This window comes from Cinclus cinclus, chromosome 5 (assembly GCF_963662255.1).
Source record: "Cinclus cinclus chromosome 5, bCinCin1.1, whole genome shotgun sequence".
Taxonomy (NCBI): Eukaryota; Metazoa; Chordata; class Aves; order Passeriformes; family Cinclidae; genus Cinclus; species Cinclus cinclus.
In genome coordinates, this window is record NC_085050.1 from 53,919,732 (window position 1) to 53,943,553 (window position 23,822).

Genomic DNA, 23,822 nt, shown 5'->3' on the forward strand with positions numbered 1-23,822 from the left:
ATCAACATATTTCAGAGGACAAATATTTTGAATAACAAACCACAGCAATTATGTTTGCAATAAGAGCAATTATCAATTAAAGATTAATATCATCTACTGGAGTTCATTGAGGGGGAGAGGTGTCAAAAGCTGTGCACGTCAAACGATTAGCACATGAGCCACAAACTTAGTCATGCTAATAGCTTGTTAAAATGAAACTGTCATCAAAATCCAAATTTGTCAGTCAGCCTGGTTGTTGCCAGAATATTGGTTGATGCATGTCACAGCTGCAGTGTTTGTGCACCTTCCTGTAGGCAGATTTGGAATACAGGGTTCATAGCACATAAGTGGTATAGAAATGGGTAAAGAATTTAATTAAGGTTGTGGTAAAATAATATTTGCTTTAAATCAATGGAAGCTCGGGAAAATATAGTCACTGTAGATTAAGCTGCAGAAAAAAAATTGCAGGAGACAGTGACTGTGAAGTTTCATTCTGGTACTCGAAGAAGGAGATATCAGCTTGACAGCTTGCACCAGTGAGGCTGGCAAAGCCCTTGGACTCTATCACTTTTGAGACTATTTTGGTTTCTTTTGCTATTTATGACTAGCTAGTGCAGTTGTAACCTAGGGCACAGAAGTAATGACTGAGCTGCTCAGAGGATGATGTAAGGATCCCTCTAGGTCTAAACCTATGCTGCTGCTGCTGCTGCTGCTGCTGCTGCCTCCTGACTTGTAGTTAGAGAGGCAGGAGAAACTGCCCACAAACCAGATTAGGTCCAGACTTCTTTGGGATCTCACTCAAGCAGTGTTTCTGCAGGGTCAGTCATGTAATCCCAGCAACTGAAAACTGTGTGCTTTCTTCTTTCCTGATATTTTACTCTTCCTAAGGTCTGTTCTGCCTACTTATGAAAGGAGGAATGTGCCGAGGAGATATTCTGCTGCTGGTTTTGAACCAGGCTTTTAATTCTTTACATACACAAGCAAAGCAAAGGAAAACAAGGCAAACAGACAATAAATTATGAGAGGGAAAGAATAAAGGTCACTTGTGCTTTCTTTTCTAAAGGACGAGTAATCAGGAAGAAAGCGAACTAAAGTACAGGTGTGATGCTAGCAGTACATCACCTTGGGATTGTAAATGATGCATGAAAGAGAGAAATAGGTTTTGATTTGCAAAAGATTATGTGTTCATGGACTTGGAGCCTGTGCCCAGGAATGAAATCTATGTAGAGATGATTAACTCTTCTTATAAGGCAAATTTTTTTCTGTCATTGAGAAGACCAGAGAAAACAGCACAGCAGTAGCAATGGCACATAACATGGAATTAGAGTACAGCTAAGCTCTCATTGAAGAGACCTGCTAGACAGAAATCCTGTGTGTATTAAGAAGGTTAATTTTTAAGAGAGGAAAGAAATATTCATACAATTTTTCTCTGTATTTTTTTCATTGTGAAAGTGAAAAGCTACAAAATGAGAATAATAGTTATATATACTTTGCACTGTCGGGTATTTTTAGACAGTGGGTAAAGCATTGCTGTAAAGGACATGCTTGGGGACTCTGTGGGAGTTGTTGCCTTCTGGTTGGAGAGGATGAGAACCGTAACAGTGACAGGGTGTTCTAGTACCACTTTATTTAATTGAATTAGCCTGAAGAGAGAGCAAACTATTTTATACTGATTGAGTCTGAGAAACCTGAGGCTTTGCACAGAAGATCATTACATTCTGTTTTTAAATCCTCAGACTCACTGGAATTTTTCTTCTTTATGGAAAAAGTTAGGTGTTTTCATAAAGAAGTCAATTGGGTGCTTTGGAAATGTCTAATGCACACCTTTGACTCTTTCATTTCCTATGTATGTAAAATACAAGGCAGGGCATTGTCTTTTTTATGCCGCTATGTCTCTGGAATATTTTCCCATTAATGCAGAAAGAATAAGAACATTTGTTTTAAAAAACAGAGATGAGAGTTCTTTTGAGGAAACACATTTGATTTTATGGCTGACTATCATAAAAGATAACAGCAACAAAAATAAAAGGAGCCCAGTGGAACTGATGCTTTTGGGGGGAAGAAAATTCCATTGTTACAGGGCAGGGAGCTCAATAACATCAATAATTGTTAGAGCAGTTTGTGCACATTTTAAAAATTACTGTATCTCTGAAAATGACTGTGGGAAAGATTTTTTTACAATGAGGATGGCGAAACACTGAACCAGGTTGTTCAGAGAGGTGATGGATGCCCCATCCCAGGAAACATTCAAGGTTGGGCTGGATGGGGCTCTGACCCAGCTGAAGATGTCACTGCTCACTGTAGGGCATTTGGACAAGATGAGCTTAAAGCTCCCTTTGAACCTGCACTACTCTGTGATTCCATTATTTTATTTTGCGTGTGTGCTTTTATGGAGAAATGTTTTCCTAGATACACACACCAATCCTGCAGTGGTGGGAGAACTGTGAACGTGTAGATAATCAGTGTCTTGCACCCCTTTCACTTGTCCATAGGGATTAAATGCTGCCATATCAAACCCCACATGCCAGTAATGTACAAGAGAAAAGAAGAAAGAAATCTGGACTTTTTTTTTTTGTTGTTGTCTTTCCAGTTTGGATATGCATTGTAATATTTTCTCCTTGACTATTAAGGTGAAATGGTCTATAAACCCACTTGTGCCCTCTACAATGCCAGGGACATGTTCTTCTTCTCTCTCTTTCATGCAAGGAGAAAACATTTGTGATTCTTTAAGTGCTAATTAAATAGATGTATAGTGCAATTCAGTCAGCATTACTGTTTGGGTAGTTTGCTGACGACCTCCTGCTTTTGTCTGATTAAGAGAGTTTATCAAACTGTACTTGGAGTGGACAAATATGCACTTCTTTTCAGGGAGAAACCTGACTTCTTTTCTTCAGTTTCTTTACATAGCCACCACTGAAATTCCAATACTTATCTTCCACCATTACCTTTCCCAATTAGTAAAACATTTTTGGATGGCTTGCAGATTCAACGAAAGGAGAACAAGCTTTTGACATAGGGCCAGCATTGATCTGGCAAATGGGAGTTTGTTACCTTAAGCAATGGGTTTGACAGCCTGTCGAGGGAGTAGATACCCAGCTAGCCAAGTCTTTAATAGATCACCCTCTCAGCAGAAATATCAAGGATTGACATCTGCCCTTTTGCCTTTAAAACAGCTCTTACAAGGTCCTGCAGCTAAGACAGCAGTGGGGAAACCTTCACAGTCACTGTGCTCTTCTGGCACCATGTAGAGAGGCAGGAAATTCACTTCCAGTACAAAATTCTCTGTCACTTCATCTTCCTCTCTGTGTGTACATCTCATGAAAGCAATTTATTTTGGTGTTTGTCGCACCAAATATTAGAAGGCTGACTTGCCCTAATGGTAAAAGTCATTGTTTAAACTGGCACTTCTGATTATACAGCTAAGGTCATCATACAACCTCTCATTTTGAGAAGTTGCATTTGTTTGTCCTAGTACTTTTTATATTAAAAAAAAAGCCATTATTTCTTAGTATTGGATGTCTTCAAATAACAGTATTGAAGAACTTAATTTGGCAGCCCAAATAGAAAATGCCAGTGCCCCCCAATCCCCAAGTAAGCAGAGCTCAGGGAGAGATTTGGAGGGATAATATTTTACTCATATATTTTACTCCTAGATCTTCCCTTCCTAACAGCTATTTTCTTTCTCTGCACATCTTTTTTACTTAATCTCTTTTTGCATCTTGACATGCTGTAGCCTCCTAATTCTCTGTATTATTTTTGAAGACTCCAAAGGATAAGAAAAAGCTATTTTTCTGAGCAAATGTGTCCAGTGTCCCTATTAACTTCACTAAACATACAGCAGGTGATGCTGAATGCTGCAGTTATACTTCGCCTGCAATATTTTGATTCTCTGGGTCAGAATACCTTGGGGTTATGTTAGTAAGGGTAGCCACACATCATAAATAAGGATTGCTTTCATTCCACCATTGTCAGAAGTAATTTTATTTTCCATTTGTCATTGGATCAAATCCATTACAGACATCAAGCACCCATATACAAAATAATTATTTCTCAGCAACATATTGCCAATTTTTAGCTCCACTCCTTCAACACTATGCCCCAATCCAGCTCATTTCAAGGAAATTTAAAAATGTGTCTGAGTATCTCTTCCCAAATGCTCCTATTAATAGTTTTGAAATGTGAGTTGAGATTGATACTACAGTCTTCCATTTTCTTCTGTAATTTGAAGTCTGTTCCCTCTCTGGAAGGTTGCTGCAAATGAAACATGCTTATGTATGTATGGTCTGAAAGGCTGCAGGTGGTGCAGAAAGAAGCACGTAACTATTTCTCCAAAGAACTGGAATTCTCTGAGGTAATGTAAGCTCTGTACTTCCATAAAACATATGAAGAAACCCGTGGGTTTTTTGCTACTTGAAATTTAAGTTGCAGGCATTTTTTGCTGTCACTTGGGCCATCTTCTTTCTGCCTGTCACTCCCTATGGCCTGACAGGCACTTCTCCTGGGGAAGAGGAGCCCTGTGCCCATCACTGCTGCATGAGTTCTCTCTTCTCACAGGTTGCATCTCCAAAGTCAGCTGCTGGGAACGTGGTTTCTCTTCGCCCAGATCAAGGGAATACCCAAAAACAAAGCTGTGGCAGACAGTGTTTTCAAGCAGACAAAGTTTGCACTTTTATCTTGAGTAATTAGTATATTTGGATAGAAAAAATAGCCATTTTGGAATCATCAGAAGAAACACACAAAGAGGCAGGATTTTCTAGGATACACTCTTAAAATAGTGGGGGGTTTTGTTGAAGGGAGTGGAGAAATTGCTAAGGTCAAGACATACCTGAAGAAGGGAAATAATTTTTTGTAAACAAAATAAGACCACTAGATCAGATATTTGCTTCCAGAATCAAATCTTATAGGCAATACCAAGACTCCCCCTAAGCCCAGGGAGATAATATTTTTTCTTAGAGGCCTGCAAAAGAATTGAGGGTTTTTGAGTTTAACTCAACTGAATGCAGGATTCACTTACAATATGCACATTAATATCACAATGATTTCTTATTTAATCAAACTGTTAGATTGGGGGGGTGGGGGGTTTGTCCCTCTAAGCCTTTGTGGAAGGCTGCTCCAGCTCTTAGACCAAGACATTTTCTCCTGTGCTCATAGCCATTGAGACCTGCCTGTCCTTCTGCTAGTGCTGTACTTTCCAGCAGCTTTTTCCCTGTGGGGGTGTGCCCAGCTACCTTTGCAGGCAGCAGCAGTGGATATCACAAACCCTCTGTCCTCCTGGTGCTGAGCTGACTCTGGGGCAGGTTTTCCCAGCCTTGCTCTATCCTTCAGGGTACTCAGGCATTCTAACTGGGGATCCAGAGGGAGCTACTCTTCCTGCAAGTTAATCCCTCTCATGCTCCTCCTCTGAGTAATGATGGGCCCATGGGAAGGGTCATTTGCTCATTCCAGATTTTCTGTATATTCACCATGTATCTGCACAAATCACTCAGTGACTCTGTTATTTACCTCTGCAAAGTGCTTTGGGACCAAAGGATAAAAGCTTTAGGATATTTATTCATTTCTTATTGCAGCATTAACTTCCTATCTGCAGCTGTTTGTCTAATTGTCCTGGTGGTTTCCTGTGGGCTTCTAGAAAAACAAATGTGAGACAGGAAATAAAGTTATTTGAAATAATTAGAAGAGGAATATGGATGCCTAGTGCATTCATATGAAGCATTTGAGGACACCCCCTGAATATTTCCAGCCTACATCTTATCTCCTCCAAGAGTTTCCTTCATTAAACCCTTTTGTTACACACTAATAATCCCATTAATTCCCCAAAAGAAGTCTTCTGACATCAGTCCACCCACCACAGTTTCAGAGTAGCCACAACTTTGCACAGCAATGTTCCTATTTCCATCCATGTCCCCCAACTCCTTTTGAGCCCTTTGTGTGAGATCTGGAGCCCCTGTGGTGAGGTTAGTCTGATGCCTGAAAGGCTCATAAATGTGGTCTTGATTTGGAAGTGAGTCCCAAAGCTCAGTCTCCATCCTGCACCCACGGGCCTAAATGGAAAACAGCTGTTTCTTGGATACAGTAATGGCAGAAAGAAGAGTGTTGTGGAAAAGAAGAGCAGAGCCAAGGTCTTGTGTGCTGTCAAACAGAAGTGCTGTGGTCAGTAGCACCCTGTCAGGAACACTTGCATCCTATAAGTGTAGTTTTTTCTACATTAAATATGAGAATGAGTAGGACTAGCAGAGCTGTAGTTTATTTGCAAAAATACCTGGAAATACTCAGGGAAATGGAAGGTTAAAATTATACCTTACTTTTTCTTCTATGCAAACAAGCTATAGTCTGATGCAGCCAGATGATCTGGCTGTAGTCTAGCACTCTTTAGAGACATTGGGGTCTTAATGACTGTGCTAGACATTTAAGTGTTTTCCAGACTCCCTTGATGTCTATCTAAGCTTGTGTCTCAGTTACCTGAGTGGCATCTTCAATGTTTTCCTCTATTAGCTTGTTGAGCAGTGAAATCGTTGACTGAAGAATTCCTACTCCTCAAAACTACATTGGAGAAATACTTTCCTTCTTTAATTTTTTAAAAATCTTTTTAGGAGAAGAAAAAAAAAAGCATTTGTATGGAGCAAAGCTTTGCACATAGATCAGATTTAGCAAGGTGTTTTTTTGCTATGCAGGTAGGGTGCCAAATCATTGGTACTGTTGAAGGGAAAGAGAGGTGCCTGTCACATGCAGCTCTGACCCGTACAGGATCTAATTTTGTGCTGCCTTTACAGGTTCACTGCTTGTATTCGTTTTGTCATTCCCATGCATTCCAAATTTGTACATAAATGAGCAGCATGATGTGGTAAGTACCAGCAGAGCTCCCATTCACCTGCAAGGTTACGTACAGCTCTTTCTCCTCAGGTTTTGTTGGAATGCCTTTCACAATTCCTTATAACTTCTCATTCCCTTCATACTTTGATTGTAAGAGTAGAAAGTGAGTCTTTTGTGAGACTCTTCTATTCCCTGAATACAAATCTTTAGGCCTTGCAGCCTCTTCTGTTTTTTGCTCCCAGGTTTTGATTTAGAGAGGATCTTGGTTTGTTGAGTGCAATTTTTGGGTTCCCAGTGAGTTGTATAATTATGTTTTCGTAATGAGTGCTGATGCTGTACCTCGGTTGGTTGTTGTGCCCTCCTCTGAAGAGGAGTAGGGACTGCCAGCCCTGAGGAACAGTTATGCCTAGAAGTAGATCAGGTTTGCTTTGGGGGTTAAGTTCAGTTCTTTTGGTTTCAACTGAGGTGAAAACCTGTGTTGGGAGAAAAAAAAAAAGGGTAAAAGGAGGCATCTAGACTTACAGGGATACTTTAATGGCATTTACTTACGTGATTTGAAAGGTCTTTTTTTCATGTCAAAGTCACACGGATCTGCAGAGGAACTTGCTTGCCTTCCTGGTGCTCCCCTGTAGCTGACAAGTATCATGAACTGTGCTGTACCCAGAAACGTGTACACACTAAAGGACTTGTGTGACCACCAGGCTGCCTTTTTGCACGCCTTTCTGTCATGATTCCTTTGTTCACTACAAACTAAGAAAAACCTCCTGGTGTTCAGGATCTGGTGTTTTGACTGCTGCCCTGGCACAACCCTGAAAACATGCTGGGTGGGGGAGCAGACAGTAAATTCCCAGAGCTTCATCTCTGTCTGGAGAAAGTCACATCACTTGGCAGCACAGTGGACAAAGCTGCTTTGAAAGCAGCTGCTAGCCTTTTTCTTATTTTCTTTTTAGTTGTCTTTTTCTTTTTTTTTTCCAAGATACCCAGGTCAGCTGTGAAATGCCATCCCCAGCATGCAGAACAATGACAAAAAAAATGGTGGGGGTCTTAAACTTCTCCTCCAACTGCTATTTCTGTACATTGCAGACTAAAAACATAGGAAAACAACTGCTGAGGAGACCCCCGAGTGACCCCTTGTGTCACATTGAGACTGTCCTTGTTCCCACAATAGCTGCACCAGCCACTGAACTGTGTCATAGCATAAAGTTCAGAGAAATAAGGCATTTTCATGTTGTCTGTTCTCAAAACCATGCAGAGTGGATGTGGTACATATGTACATTTGCAGATACGTATTTTATATCTGTAACACGTGTAAGTTGGTAAGACAGTAAAATAAACAACTTCTTGTACATTTTAACATATATATATTTACACACAAACCCATTTATTGTCCATTTCCCTCCCCCCCCCCCTCCACTATGCAAGGGAATGTAAACATGCTGTTCGAAATTCAGATGCTCTTGGTTGGCTTCCCAGATATTTGAAGTTCAATAGATTTCTTTTTGTTGTTGTTGTTTATTTTTTTGTGTTGTTTTGTTTTTTTCATAATTTCCTCTGTTTCTTCTTGTGAAGTGCTAAACAGCCGTTATTTCTTTTTGTCTGCACGTTGAGATTCATCTGTAGGCTCTAAACTGCCTCAAAAGTGCTTCAATTTTACATGAGCACTAAGCTGGGGACTGGGAAGCACTACCCACTGCTGAAGGCCCAGATCATTAAAAAGAGCATGTAAATCCTCTGAACCAGAAATAAAAAGTGCACAGATCTTTTTTGTGAAGTCTCAACTGCTGCTTTAAGTAAAACATGAACCATTAGCATGTTTTTTTCCTGGCCCTTTAAAAAAAACAAACCAATATCTTTTCTCAGCTGCATGTTCCTCAATCAAAAGAAGGGAAGATTGGGCTATGACCCAAAAGCTGGAGCTGCTAAGAGCTCATACTCCTGCTTTTCTCTGTGGACAACCTGTCTTCTTTCCACCCCCTGTAAGTAGCACCAGGCAGGCAAGAAATTGTTTAGGGATTGCCACCTGGGGTTTCTTAGTGTCAGGATAACTTTTGGGTCAAGATGCTTCAAGTCACATTTGTTTATACTCCTGGACTTCAGCCTCTGTGAGTTCAGAAATGATGATGGCCACTGTTCAATGTAAATATGTATTGGTAGGGAGGGTTTTCTTTGGAGTCTTGTTGCACTGGAGCTTATTGCTTTTGTTCCAGGAAAAAGAAAAAAAATATTATGTGGCATCTGTAGGTACATATTGTTGTATGTGGAAGACAGAAATGAATTTTGGAGCAGTCTGTACATATTTACTGTCAATCAGAAAATAGCTTTCATTAAGAAACACAAAGGGAGGTGTTTTTCTTTTATCTCTGAACTGTTTGTAGGCTGAGAACAAGCAATCCAATGTTGTTCTAAGGTATTAAACAGCAGTATTTCAAGGGTGATGTAAAACAATCAGCTGCTGAGATAGGCCAGGGGAGGAGATAGCAGAGGGCCTATGTCCCCAAGGGGACAGATGCACAGGGCTGTACTGGCCACCCCTACCAGGTGCCAGGGCACAAAGTTTGTTTTCCACCATCATCCAAGAGGTCTCTCTTGAAATCTCCTCTGCATCTTATGCAACTTGGTCCTTCAGTTGTAAATGGGAAAAGAACAAAACCACCTTGTTTTCACTGAAAGAAAACAAAACCCAAACAGAATGCATGTTCTTTAATTGCAGTTCAGAGTAGAATCCCTCTGAAGACTGTACTTTGTAATTTTTGTGTAACCAGTCAGTTAAAAAATATTAGGGGAGCTGGGATTTTAGCTTTAACTCAATGCCATTAGGTGGTAATTAGATAACATAGGTAGGTGTTGCAAACCAGTGCAAACTTTACATGGGTTTTAAAGCAATCTTGACTTTATTATGCTGTTGCCTTCACCTGTGTTAGAGTTCAGAATGTATCTGTTTCGTAAAGATAAAGTTGTGAAAAGACCAGGAATAGCTGGAAGCCTTTAATTTAAATATTTAAGCTAATATTTCTGGAAAATTGTTTGTGATCTTCAACCAATTATTTTGTATAGCCAGCCAGCCTCAATTTACAGAAAAGTAGTATATTGAGACAAAACCAGGTGTAGGCAGTCACAGTGTGAAGGATTACTGGGTATAAAAGCTGTTTACTCTTTTAAACTATCTCTGGATATCTATCTGTCTAACTGTCTTTTGTTAAGATTACAGGTACTCTATGTAGAAAATAAGCTATAGGCAAAGTGTGCCATTCTGCAATCATCTCAGTCCCATTATGGTGCACAGAACACATTTTTCTCAGCAAGAATTTTAATATTTGAAGCCATTCTTCTTGTGCATAGCCTATTTATTCATTTTTAAACATCAAATTCTATAGCTCAAGTACTCTGATGTACATTCAAGTGGAATAACTCTCTGACTGTGAGGGATCCATCTCTGCAAGAGGGTAAATAAATTTAAATTCCTGCATAGCACTGTTTTTTCATAACCTTTATAAAACATCTACTTCATGAAGTAAAGCAAACAGACACAGGTTGTTTGTAGCACCTATGATGAGCAATTAAATAAATTGGACAGGTCATTCCAGACTATCCATAAGTAAAAAGATTATAATTCTTGGCTTTGGTCACTTAAATTTTGCCATTTAAGGTAAAAGGACAAAGGACTGCATAAAAAGAAACAAACTGTTTCCCTTTTATTGAATCTGTTTACAGTCATACCACTTTGACTTATGATCTTGACCACATTCAAGAGACAAAAGCTGTGCTACTGTTTAAATTGTTTTGGTTTTTTTAGCTAGACTTTGTTTGAATTCTTGAGACAGATGAGGAATATGATGAACATAACGTGATTATATAGCAGCACGTGTTTCATGGGTGTGCAGAGGAACCCCTGACCCCAGAACTGTTTCGCTGCTGGCTCCCCAAAGCCCCTTCTACACCAATCAGAAATACAGTCCCTGCCCTCTGTGTCCCCTCCAAGCACTGGGAAGGGAAATTTGGGGTCTTATTCACTCAGAGGAGCCTGGGCCTGTCTAAGCAGGGAGAGAACCAAGAGCACAAAATATCAGGTTTGTGAGGATGATCTGTGGACTGACTTTCCAGAACTGAATGTGTAAAGGGTTGCAAGTTACGTTTGTGAAAACAGGCTGTATTTCCATACATAATGGAAGTAGCTGTGATATACCTGTCATCTATACACAGGTATTACTGCAATGTCTTTTTCCAGACCAGTAGGTCATAATGTTCCATCTCCTTGAGAAATGTGTTCTTTGGCATATGTGATTACTAATTAATGAAATACCTTTTGGGCAAATGAAAGTGCAAAAGCACAGAAACTGTTTGAAGTACTCACAGAGAAAATAAACAAAGTATCCATGCAGTTTCTTAGAGTTTGTAATTGCAGTTTAGTCTTGCTACGAAATAGTTCCTGTTTACTGTTCTGCCAGAGGGTTCAAGCACATACCAATGTAGCATTTTCACCAAAATTGCTCTATCAAAGTTCTCAGGAATATTTTCTCAGGTTTTGGGTATTAATATCAAATGCTGAACAGTTATGACAGCCAAAATATATCAAAACAGTTTATTGGCAGAATGATGCCCAGTGAGGTGAAGGTTTTAACTCTGTGACCTAGACTGACTCCAGGCTGAATAATTACAGTTAACTAATTGGTAATAATTTTCTGGTTTTTAATGTTTATGGTGATCATTTATTGTCTTGTGCAGTTTTATATGGTCGTAGAACCTTGAGACATTTTTGTTTACCTAGAAAGAAATTAGTCTGATCAGCAAATCTGTTTCTTTTAAAGTCATTGGGATATTTGCCAATTACTTCAGTGGATGGAACCCATGAGTTATGGAACCCATATGAAACCCATGAGTTATAATTGCAGTTATCAATAACCTGCCATAATATCTACAATTGCATTGCATTTGCATACATAAAGAAAGATAACATTTGTGCCTCTGAAGACCAGATAGTCTACCTCACAGTTGGTATAGCCATCTAAGTTAAGCACTTGGGGACCATGTGTATGAAGTGTATCTTTGCTTGATTGTGTTTCTAGGATACAGTTATAATAAAAGACCATGTATATAAGGCAGTGATTCCCTCTTAACACTTCCTTTTCCTCCATGAGGGGTAATAACTTGGCTTTTGATATATACCATGATCTGATGCCTCTCCCCATGCTTACTGAGCTGCACATATTAGAAGTAGGCAGACTGAGCAAGGTTTCTTCTACCTTCTGTCTCTCTCTGCCTATTAATCCCTCATAACCTGCAAATACAGAAATAAGTGAAGTTCTGGTTCAGAACTACCCCTTTTCAGACCCTGAGTTGTATTAGACCCAGAAATACATTTATTTTATTGAATGATTGAATCAGCTGTGCTAGTAAGTAGGCAAAAACTGTGACTTATGGACAGTTTCTTAATTCACTGGACTGGGACATGATTGCAGACTGGTTGTGACAAATGTCATGAGCCTTCTTTGTTGCTATCCTCCAACCTGAACTGGACAGAAAACTATGAGGGCAAAAGAATATCTTAGACTGGTTGTTGTGCTTTAGGTCCAGCTGGTGACTGAGCCCCACACAGCCACTCACTCCCTGGTGAGATGGGGCTGAGGTAAAAGTGAGCAGCAGGTAAAAGTAAGGGAAGTCATGGGTTGACATAAAGGCAGTTTAATAGGTAAGCCAGAACCTGTGCAAGCAAAGCAAGACAAAGAATTTATTCAACAGTTGGTAGGCAGGCAGGTGTTCCCAGGAAAGCGTGGCTCCATCACAGGTGACCTGGCAGGACAAATACCACCACTCTGAACATCTTCCTTATTCTTCTCTCAGCTTTATATGCTAAGCATGTCATCATATGGTCATGGATATCCCTTTGGTCAGCTCTTTGTGGATTTATAAAAGGAACCTGTCAAGCATTCCAGCTGCCCACATTGCTGTTCTTTCCTTTCAGCTGTGTTTGCTATTGCATTGCTTGAAATAGGAAGAACCTGACTTCTTGTGGGTTGTTCCACCATCTAAGTGATTATTATGCAATTCTGAAAATGTGCAGCTTACTCAAGTGTCCAAAGTATCCCCACACTTATACTGTGTATCTTCACCTGCTATGTTGCTTAGCTGTGTGAAGAACTAGACTGAAAATTTCAATATATTTCTGAAGAAGCAGGTAAGGTAGAGAATTTACTCTCTGTGAGAAAATGACATTTTGTTGTTTACCACAGTGAAAAAAATAGAATTGGCCAGTACCAGGTAGGTTATATGATGTATAAATTATCACTAATCCCTTAGTCTGGCTAAGTATATTTGGGCAAAAATACAGGGACCCATTTTATAAAGCAACTTCTAATTTTGCCCTCAGAGATTGTGTACTCATCTGTAATCAATCAATTTCATAAACAGTTGCCTGAATAAGAGGCTCAGCATGTCACATTGTCTGGAAATATTGAGACATGGGTTTTTCAGTTTTTTCCTCCTTTTTCCATTTCTGGGGGGGGGGGGGAGGGGGTTGTTTTTGTTTGGTTTTTTTTTTTTCCATTCCTCCAGCTAACGTTCTTTGGTATAGAAGCAGAAGCAGGTCCAACAGAGATAAGATGAAGATCTCTGTTTGAAGTCATCATGCAAGGGTTTTCCTGCACTTGGTGCCCATGTGAGACGGATAAGCAATACACTCCTGAATGAAAGCAGACAGAGTGTGCCAGCTCCTCTGTGAAATCTGATGTACAGCAGTGTGTCAGCTGGTAACAAGGCAGTTGCTATCTGAGATATCTCAGCAAATTGCAGTTTTTTGCAATATGGGCTAGAAAGGGATTTTCAGTGGGGTGATGTTGGAGTAGCAGAAGGAATAAGATTGCGAGTTGGTACAACAAGGGAAACGTGTCTCCCACGGTCTGAGGGTGGGTCTGCGTCAGCTGCTGAGGGTTTTCTCCTAAATCAGTGTAGCTGTTTGTGCAATATGGTGGCAGTGGGCTGTACTAGGAAGCAGTGGTTGGAATCAAAACTCCGAGTTCTGCTCATGGATCCTTTGTCCCAGATGATCTTGGGGCAGCACCAACTGTTTCGATACATTTTGAACTCTAGGAAAAATAGTTCACCCTAAAGACACAAAGACATTTTTTTGCTTGTATGAATAAAGAGGCAAAAATTATTTACTTTGGAAAGAAGGTGTGCATATCTTTGGCCATGGCACAACTGTTGATATTACCAAATAAGACAAAATTCCTTTGAATAACCTGAAACCTGTCAGTAGTTCACAGCTCTCCCTAAAGGCATTACCAGGAGTAGCTTGTTATTTTGGATTAGAAAGTATCTCAGGTGGTCAGAGATAAAATGTTCTGAAGGTGCATTCAGAGGGAGCAGCTGTTTGTCATATAGTTTTGTATCTTCCACAGACAATCAGAAAACAGCATTTATGTCCTGAATGTTAAGACTATTTCATAATCATTATTAACCAGTATGGTCATTATGAGCCTGCTTGTTTTGGCCCTTGGGTAACAAAGTTCACTGCTTCATCAAGCTCTGTCATAATCAGCCTTATTATAAAAACATAATATTGTAACCTTCAAAAGCTCCCTGGGCTAGTGCAATAAAAACTGTGGGAATGAGCTGAAGTAATCTTTAGGCTAACAGCAGTTGCACTGGGAAAATATAACAATTTTTATTGATGTAATGTACATGCTCCCTCCCTACCCCATTCATGCTCTTCTCACCAGGACAAAAGTTATCCCTCAGACCCCTCTTGGAGCCAAATTATCTCATCAAAGCAGAATAAGTTTATAACACAGTATTCACTGCATATCAAATGCCCATGCACTGCTTTGATTCCTATTCTTTGGAGTGCTGTTGCCATATTTTGAGTATTTCATTTCAAGGAGAAGAGCTATTAAGTGTTTCCCCCAAAGAAGCTGATTATTCAGTGGCTAAAGATGTCAAGGATAATGAAATAAAAAGGGAGCTGGGCTGTGATAGTCTCTAGGAAAATGCGTCTCATTAGAAGGCATTCCCAGCAGGGAAGTCTGTGGCGTTACATGCCTTAATTCCTTTCTGCTGCTAGGTTGTTGCCCAAGTTTGGGATGCAGGCAGCATGCAGCCACAGTGACAGTGCACAACTGTGTGCAAACAGTAATTAATTGTTGGCTCCCTGAATGGAGTCTCTGTGAGGCTGGAGGCAAATCAAAGGGCTGGCCTGGCTTGCAGCACTTGAGGAACACGCCATGCTGTACAATTGGGAACATTCACGTTATGAATATCCCCTTGTAAGCCGTGTGGCAGGAGGCTGAGGGTAGCTCGCCTCCACAGCCTCAAGTCTGTGCTCAACAGAAGGACCTGCCCTTTGGTGTTTGGTGATGGGGACAAACTGTGCATGCTCTGATCCAAGGATAATTCAGTTCAGTTTCCTGGCAATTCTGGAAAGAAAAAGAAACTCAATCTCACTGCACAAAAGATTTGTATGTGAATTCATATAGTCAAGGCTGTTTGCAAGAGTGCATTTTTGAAATGGAAATTATGTTCTCTACAGGCAGACATGCATTAGAAATTTGTCAACACTTGGGCATCATCAGCAAAGACCAAATATGCTGAGAAAAGGTGTAAACACTTTCTCCCATGCCCACCCAGTAATTAAGAGCCTTTTGACCAGGGAGTGCATTTTGAAGCAGAGAAGAGGATCGTGTCAGTGTGAAACACAATGGTTGTCACTAGAGGATCTGCACATTTTGCCAGTTATCCTCACAGTGGTGTCTGAGACACCGCAAAATTTCCTTGCACTTAGAAGAAGCAAAACAGCTTCCCCAGAGAGAGCACTGTGTGGGAAATGTGGGCAAATCTCGGTCTGCTTGGAGAGATGGCAAGTGAATCACTGTCCTTGTGGGTTTGGGGGAGGGTTGTGCTGAGATGGGTTATGGAGGGCAGGGCCAGAGAGACTGTCAGGCACTGAAATTGTGTTTCACTGTGTTATAAAATCTCTTTAAAAAAATCCTAGTATCTTCAGAAGATGTGATAGTATTAGTGTCCATCTTGCAGCTTGCAATAAACGTACTGCAGCACATGTGCTCTTCATTATGAAGTATCAGGACATTTTCTGCCTTCCTAAAATCCATTTTCCTGGGCAGCTCACTTCCACAGTGAACAGGATGTCTCCCTCTACTGTATCTGTCTAGCAAAAAGAGATGAAGTACAAAAGGGCTAAGGAAGTAGTATAAATCGAATGATTATATGGTCTTATGATATATCAGAATAAAAATGGTCTGGAATGTCCCTTGATGTAAATTGTCCCAGAGATGTGGTACAATTTATATTAGCTGAGGTGTTGTTCCTCCAATTTGTTGAAAATACATGCTCTATGTGATAAAAGTCAAAATCTCAGCAATTAGTTTTTCACTCACCCACATCTCTCATTATGCAGATACAGTAGGAGTTTCTTTCCCTTCCTATCCTTATGACAGTCTGTGTTGCTGAGTAGATATTTGTAGAGAACTGTAAGGTCTCTCAGCAACTCTGCAAACAGATTTCTGCGGCTACACTCATTTTCTGTCCATCAGTAAGCCCAACATTAACCAGTGTTCCTTGCACCCTGCCAGGTCTGATTGTGCGGGAGGTCAGCATCGAGATTTCCCGGCAGCAAGTGGAGGAGCTCTTCGGGCCGGAGGATTACTGGTGCCAGTGCGTTGCCTGGAGCTCCGCAGGCACCACCAAGAGCCGGAAAGCCTACGTCCGCATTGCGTGTGAGTGCTCGGGTGTGCAGCTCGGGGTGCTGGTGGCTGCGGGAGGAAAAGGGCAGTCTCTGCCATTTCAGGGAGATGATTAGTTTCCAACCACTTAGGAACTGTATTTTGTACAGTTATTGATGCATACTGAAACTGAGGTCTGCAGAAATATTCACAAGAGTTTCAGTTTATTCTCTTCTTAGGAGCTAAACCTCATCCTCCGATGTCTGACATCAAAACGAGTATTTATTGAGTAGATCAGTTTTATGACCCAATAAAAGTGCCTGAAGCTAATGACTAGGAGCCTTAACAAAAGCAAGCTAATGGGAAGAGGGCATAGCTGTTCTTTTCACAGAATGGCTGAGTCTGGGAGGCACCTTTGGAGGGCATCTGATCCAACCTTTGGCTCAAGCAGGGCCACGTAGAGCCAATTACCCGTGACCATCTCCAAATGCCTTTTGAATCTCTCCAACAAAGGAGACCCCACCACCTCTCTAGGCAACCTATGCCACTGCTCTGTCACCCTCACAATGAGAAAGCATTGCCTGATGTTCAGAGTGAACTTTCTGTGTTTCATCTTTCCATTGCCTCTGGTCCCATCTTTGGGCTCCACTGAAAAGAGCCTGGCTATATGTTTGTTGCACTCTTCCATCTGGTGTTTATACATGTGGATGGAATCCCTCTGAGCCTTCTCCTCTCCAGGATGAACAGTCTCAGCTCTCTTGGCTTTTTCTTGTATGAGACATGCTACTGTCATCTTTGTGGCCCTTTACTGGAGAGCCTCCGGTATGTTCACGAGTCTCTTTTACTGGGGAGCCCAGAACTGATTCCAGTGCTCCAGATGTGACCTCACAAGGACTGAAGTAGGGGACAGGATCAGCTCCTTCACCTGCTGTCAATACTTTTTCTCTAGCACAGCCCAGGATATCATTAGCCTTATTTGCTAACATTTGCTATATTTCTCACTTCTTGTCAGCTTGGCGTCCACCAGAACACCCAGCCTCTTTTCTGTAAAGCTGAAAATACATATCACTGCAGTCAGATAATAGAGCTGCTGTTCCTTAGCAAAGAAAAAAGTGTGTGTTTAGCATATCATGCAATCAGATTAGTAATAAGAGTTTGAAAGTGGTCATCTCAACCCTAGCATTTCATCATTGTTATTCATGGCTACTAGCCTCTATTTATTTGGAACCGTTCCCAGCTTAGACCCCAAGAACACAGGGCAACCAGTTTTCTGAAAACAGATCTTCGTTTGACTGTACAAATATTTAATGTTCATTAATTTTCAAAGAGGTGCTTTTCTTTGTAATAGAGTAGTCGCACTGGGGACTCCCATTTCTCTTTCACATGATGAAATACTGTTCTGTATAATAGGAGCAAAATATATCATCTAGAATTGCCTTTCTTCCACTGCTTTCACCTCAGCAAAAACACATTTTGTGAAAGAAGGTCATTGGAAACTGGATTTGCAGCAAACTTATATTTCCTGTACCGTGCCTAACAATTTATAATGGAATAAGGTAATTCTTCCAGCCAAATAAACCTTTTCACAGACACGTTAGAAGAAGGACTATCTGTCATTATAACTCTCCATTAAGGGCTTGATTCTCCTTCTGTTCTTGAGAAACTACTATTTGGTTAAATCCTCAAAGAGGGGGTACCCTCCTGTATAAACATCCAGATACAAGTCTCAGAGGTGCTATTAAAATACCCATTTTTGAATTATTTTAGTCCAAGTAAAATATGAAATAGGGACCTGTGCTTTTAAGTGCAGGCCTGCCCTCAGAGAAGAATTTCCCCAGAGCTAAGGGGAATTAAAATTATTGTATAAGACAGTCTTCCTGCAAAAGCAGAAATGCTATTACATGTGTGCGTATTGCTTTGCCATGGCAGGAAGATTTCCAAAACTTAGAGAATTTTCCTTTGTTTTGTACCGAAACAAAAAAGAGTGATTTCAATACTTTTTTTCTTCCAAGCAGTCAGTACTTCAGAGAGGCTTAGCAATGTTTGAACAGGTTTTTTAGATTATGACTTGGCAGTTAACTTATTCAGTAGATTCTCATGTCCTGCCAGGTAGCCCCTGACAGATGACCATTTAATTAACACCGTTTGGAAGTACTTTATGTACACGTACATGCATTTTACTTTTTATTTAAGTAACTTTTGTGTCCTGGTGTACCTGTGCACCTAATTTCTATACAATACATAATAATTATGTGTCAATGCAGGTTATTTTGTACCAACTGACATTTCTTCCCAGGTGTCCACATTTCTATTGAAGGTGCTCATAATACAGATTTTGCTTATTTTTCTTACTATATTTTGGAAAGAGAGGAATACTCAGTTCAGTGATTTTTCCAGTCTCAGTGTCTTTCTTCCACACACCCCCCCTCACCCCCCCCACCCCCCAAGAAAAGTCTAAATAAACACCAGGGAGTTTTAGAGGCCTGTAACTCAAATGTGGCTTTGTCTGTTACTGAAGTTTTTTTAAACTCTTGTCCCTGAAGTTGGGGTTCTGGGGCTTCTGTGACACAGGCAAGTCACTTAGTGTCCTTAGGATTAAGGGTTGAAGTATGAGTCCTTCAATCTGTGGATTTTAAACCAGCAGCAAAAGCACATTCTCTGCAAATTGTCCATGCACAGATTTCTATACACTTGTCAGGTAACTCCAACCTACTTCTTGGGAACTCGGGAAGATGATGTGGGGAAAGTGCCTTACTTTCTGATGTCATTTGGTCTGCAAGAACCACTGTTTTGAACTCTGTGTTTTAAACTCAGTTATTCCAACACTCATCTGTATTCACAGCTTTGTCTTCTTAGGACCGAATCTGCACTGGCAATATAATAAATATCTGTGTCATAATGAGCTTTCAATACATCTGGTTAAATACATCTGGTTAACTATTCTGATGGTTACACAGTGTGCCATGAGGCTGGGATAGCAATGTAGGTTCTGTGCAGTGTGTATTAATCCAGGAAATCAAGGATGTCTAAATATTAAGGGGGGACAGAAGAGTCCATCTCTCCACATCAGTCTGTAGCTATAGCTTCTTATTTGTTACAAGGGCAGTCTTCCCTTTTAATTGGCACAAGAGTGAGCACTGGCACCTTTAAGAAAGGTGAGGGGCCAATGGAGCATGTAAGCTACTTAAGTGGAATTATTTATCTTAGTACCCAAACCTAGTGATTTTATCTTGACAGGTACAACTGTAGTATAACTAGCCAAATCTAGCACATTAGGAAAGGCTTCTCTCCTCTTTCTCCCTGTCTCACTCTCCTTCTCTCTCCCCCCTCATTTCTCCCTCTCTCTGTTCATTTCCTTCTCCTATTCTCCTTATCCACTTTCTGGTTTTTTTCTCCCTTATATGCCTTTATGTCTTATTCTGGAATTATTGTGTCCTCTCAAGGGCTGGAGCTGCACTCCATTAAAACAAACAAACAGAAAAATAGCACCCAGCATCACTGTTCACTGAGCGTGTAATAGAATTAACTGAAAAGTAATTTGAAAGTGTGAAAAATGTGCATCCTGGAAAAGCAGCTCGTGTTTGTTTAATACAGGGTCAGGCATGTGTCAGAAAGTACATAACAACCCGGTCAATGAAAGTTCTCTGAAAATCAATTGCAACATTGCTTTGACCAAGAGCTTCAGTTATTCAGGAAAGGGGTGATCTATAAATATGAACTAAAGATGATGCTGTTTTTCACAGTTTGCCCATGCTGGCAAAATAGACCAGGAAAAGTCTGAGTTTCAAGACAACATTCCAGCTTCCCTAAGTGTTCCGGGCATTTAACAGCAAATCACTGTTGCACTTCTGGATCATGTGTATGCTGGGAAATGATTGTCTTCTGTTCAAGCTGTTTCTGCAAAGACATGTTTTTCCTGTTTCGTGGAATTCATCATCCTGGGGCATTGGTGTCCCCATGAGAGTAGAGCTGAGCATTTCATCCTCTTAAACCAGCAGATTTGTTGAGATTAATTTCCACTTTCCCATTTCAGATATATCTGAAACCAACAAAGTAGTGACACCTAATGCATGTATCTTGATGGAGCTGGAAAGATAGAATAAATTTTCTGAGATATTTGCCTGGGAAAATGCTAAAACACATTTCCTATTTATTCGCACATTTCCAATTTATTCTATGAAAATCCTATGAGGAGCCTTAGAAGTCACTAGTATGTTTTTATATAGTTTTCCTGCTCAATTAAAAATGTTTCGTGTTGTGGAGAGAGGGAGAAAGAAAGGGGATTGGGAAGCTTTACCTTTGGCTGTGAAAAATGAAATTGAATATAAAGTTTTAATGTGCATTTTCTATAACAGACCTGATGTCATTGAGCAGATAAAACCTAACAGGGCAAAATTCCTGTTAAAACAATGAATGTGATCTGAGTCTGTGTAACCAGAAGTAGAGTTAAACCCACTGGAACAAACATCTGATAAAGATTAAACAGTAGCTGCAGGATTTGACCTAATTTTTAGATCAGATAATAAAGGGGTGGCTAAGACAAATTGCTTTGAGCCCCTGTGCATAGAGCAGCCTCACTTTTCATTTGCACCACTTTGCTGTTGCTGTAACTTCCCTGACTTCATGATGTTAACCCATGCTTTCCTTGAGAAAATACAGTAAAAATTCAAGTCCTAAATCTGCTCTCAGGTTTTGGATTTGCTGAACATCTATGAGAAAATAGAAGCTTTTTCTGTGATTTCTATTACCTGATCTCTTTTGGTGTAATGGGTATGAATAGTTTTTTTCTTTTCCTTTATTCATCATCTTAAAATCAGAATTTGAAAAAAAAAATAAAAAAACCAATAAAAAATATTTTAAAAAGCCCTGATGTACTAAGGAAATGTGCTTGTTAATATTTTTATAATTTTATATTAGTTTTCCATGTACTTATCTGAAAGCCTTTATTCTCCCAGACATTTTTTTCAAAGGCATGCAGTTAATATATTCATGTCAGATACTGTATACTGATAAGATAAATGAGGTACAGAAAAATAGATTGGTTCATCTGATGGTTTATCTCTGCTTACAAGGGTTTTGCAGTTATGCAAAGAAGCAGATATGAAAAGCAATCACATATTCTTTACTGATACTTGTTTATCTCACCTTTTAGTGGTGGGGCCCATGCTCCATGGCACATGGCTGCAGTGCCTTTCTTCCCCCTCTTCACATACTTGCTCCAAGCAGAGCTGTGAGGGCACATTCTGCAGCTACTAAAAGCATTAGAGCCCTTTGCAGTAGGAACAAAGTCGGGTGCATGTTGAGATAAGCAGAGGGAGCCAGGAGGGTCAACATTTGACAATTTTAATGGGAAGGTACATCCAGGATATCCAGTATAAACAAATATCGTAAAAATGTGGTTTGTGTACTTTGGCAAGTGTGTATGAGAGTTAGCTGAAATAGGACCTTAATTCCTTCCTTCCTTGTGCACCATTTAAGTTGCTACTAATCAATATCTGCTGCTTGGAGTTAAGAAAGGGATGACTGAGGCACGTGGTTTAGAGCTGAGATTACTGAAGAACAGCAGAGTGCAGAAAGGGCAGCAGAGAGGTTAACTGTGCATTTAGCATATTCAGTCCTACCTACCTCTCTGCTTGTGCTCCTGAAAAGCACACTTCTGTGCCACTTCCCAAGTAAACAGGTGTGACCACTCCCAAACTTAAGAATGCAGTTGCAACAGTAATAAATAGAAATTACATTGCATTGTATTGAAGAGCCAGGACTCTATAAATTAGGGTGGACCTGATGTTAGCATTGCTTAAAAAACAAAATAAAACTCCTTCACTGAATTTACATTAATTTAATTCCTCTGTAGGAGCTCTGAGAATATCCTACCTACACTGTCCTGCCTAATAAATTACCATCTTTCAGTCCAGCCTGATTAAAGCCTTAGTACTGATGGATCCAGCCAGGAAGTTAACAAACTTTTGCTTGTATTCCAGTAGTGACCAGACAGCTGTGTGAGTTAGGTTAGTGTATCAGAAGAGCAACAACAAAACACCACATATATAAAGAGTGTTGTGTTTCAGTGTCTCGTAAATTCAGTTCTACATATGAGTTGTAATGTACACCCGAAGTTTCTAATGTCTGTCTTTCATACTTTTAGCCCATCTCTCATGTAAAAAGTCACCATTTGAGGTTAGGTCATTTGAACATTACATTTAGATTTACTTGAAAAACAAGAACTTAGGAGTCCATCTTCAATCACCCAATAAAATAATGAATAGAATTAAGTTTATAAGTTGGTTTTCAGGTTAAACTTACAGCAAAATATTGAGCTACCAAACAAAAATAGAAGAGAATAGTGCTATCAATGTACACCTGGGAACCCGTTTGCTCAGTGAATTCTTGACAACGTTTGTTTACTTGAATTTTTTACAATTGGTTCAATACCAAATGTGTTGAGTAGGTCATTCTTTATTATAAGAATAGCCCATAAGGAAGCTGTGTTGCAAAAGAATGTTTAGTGTTATGAGCACCTGGCTGAATTAGCTTGGAGATAAAGAGAGGAGGGGGGAAAAATGTGGGTTTTTTTTTTTTGCAGACGTGTAAGCAATGAGTCTCTAGAGTCATTGGGGTATAGTGTTATCCCTAGCTGGCTGAAGATGCCATTGACAAATGAGGGCTGGCCAGTCTGCACCTTGCACTCGTTCAGCCTGAAAATACAAAGAAAATGAAAGAGAATACAAAGCCCTGGGCTCATACAGAGTCTCTTACAGATTGTGGGCTGGCAAGACAAGGGGGTTCCTCACCTCATTCTGTAGCTCAGATCAGTGGATAGAGCAGCCTGCATCTCCAAAACAAGGTGTGCACTTCCAAGAAGCTGCTGCAGTCCCTCTCATCTGTTTGGCTGTGGAAGCTCATGCTGCTTCCTGGCTATGTGGGATATCAGCCTTACTGCCTGGGCTGCCAGAGGGCTACAGACAAGCCCAGCCCAAGCCATGAGCTGCCAGGCATCTTTGGAAAGGTGGAAGTTCCACCATCTATGATGTTCCTCTTCAGACTGCTGTGTCAGCCTCGTGGTGCTGCAACATTTGTCTTTAGGACGGGCCAGACGTGAAACAGCCCCTCCAGAAAAGGAAGGAGTAGCACAGAGTTGTGCATTGAGCCTTAAGACAGAGTTTTGAGGTGTTGACTTATTTCCTCAGTCTCCAGCTCCAGCTGCTGGAGCGTGGGCCAGCTGAGAGCAGAGCCGTGTCCAGCTGCAATCCCATTCCATGAGCAGCAGTGCTCTGGAGGAGGGCAGGAGGCTTTGATCAAAGCCCAGCACGCAGCTGATACAGCAGGGGACTCTGCAGGGCAAGACGCCACACTTAGAAAAGC

General features: G+C 40.5%; 1 protein-coding gene across 2 annotated transcripts in view; it reads left to right on the forward strand.

The window, feature by feature from the left end:
• The window catches only part of UNC5C (unc-5 netrin receptor C), a 242,362-nt gene that overhangs the window by 157,136 nt on the left and 61,404 nt on the right, over nt 1–23,822 (forward strand). For both annotated transcript variants that reach the window (XM_062493830.1, XM_062493832.1), the window contains exon 3: nt 16,371–16,514. In XM_062493830.1, coding sequence (XP_062349814.1) covers nt 16,371–16,514 — 144 coding nt within the window. The remainder of the gene's footprint in view (nt 1–16,370; nt 16,515–23,822) is intronic.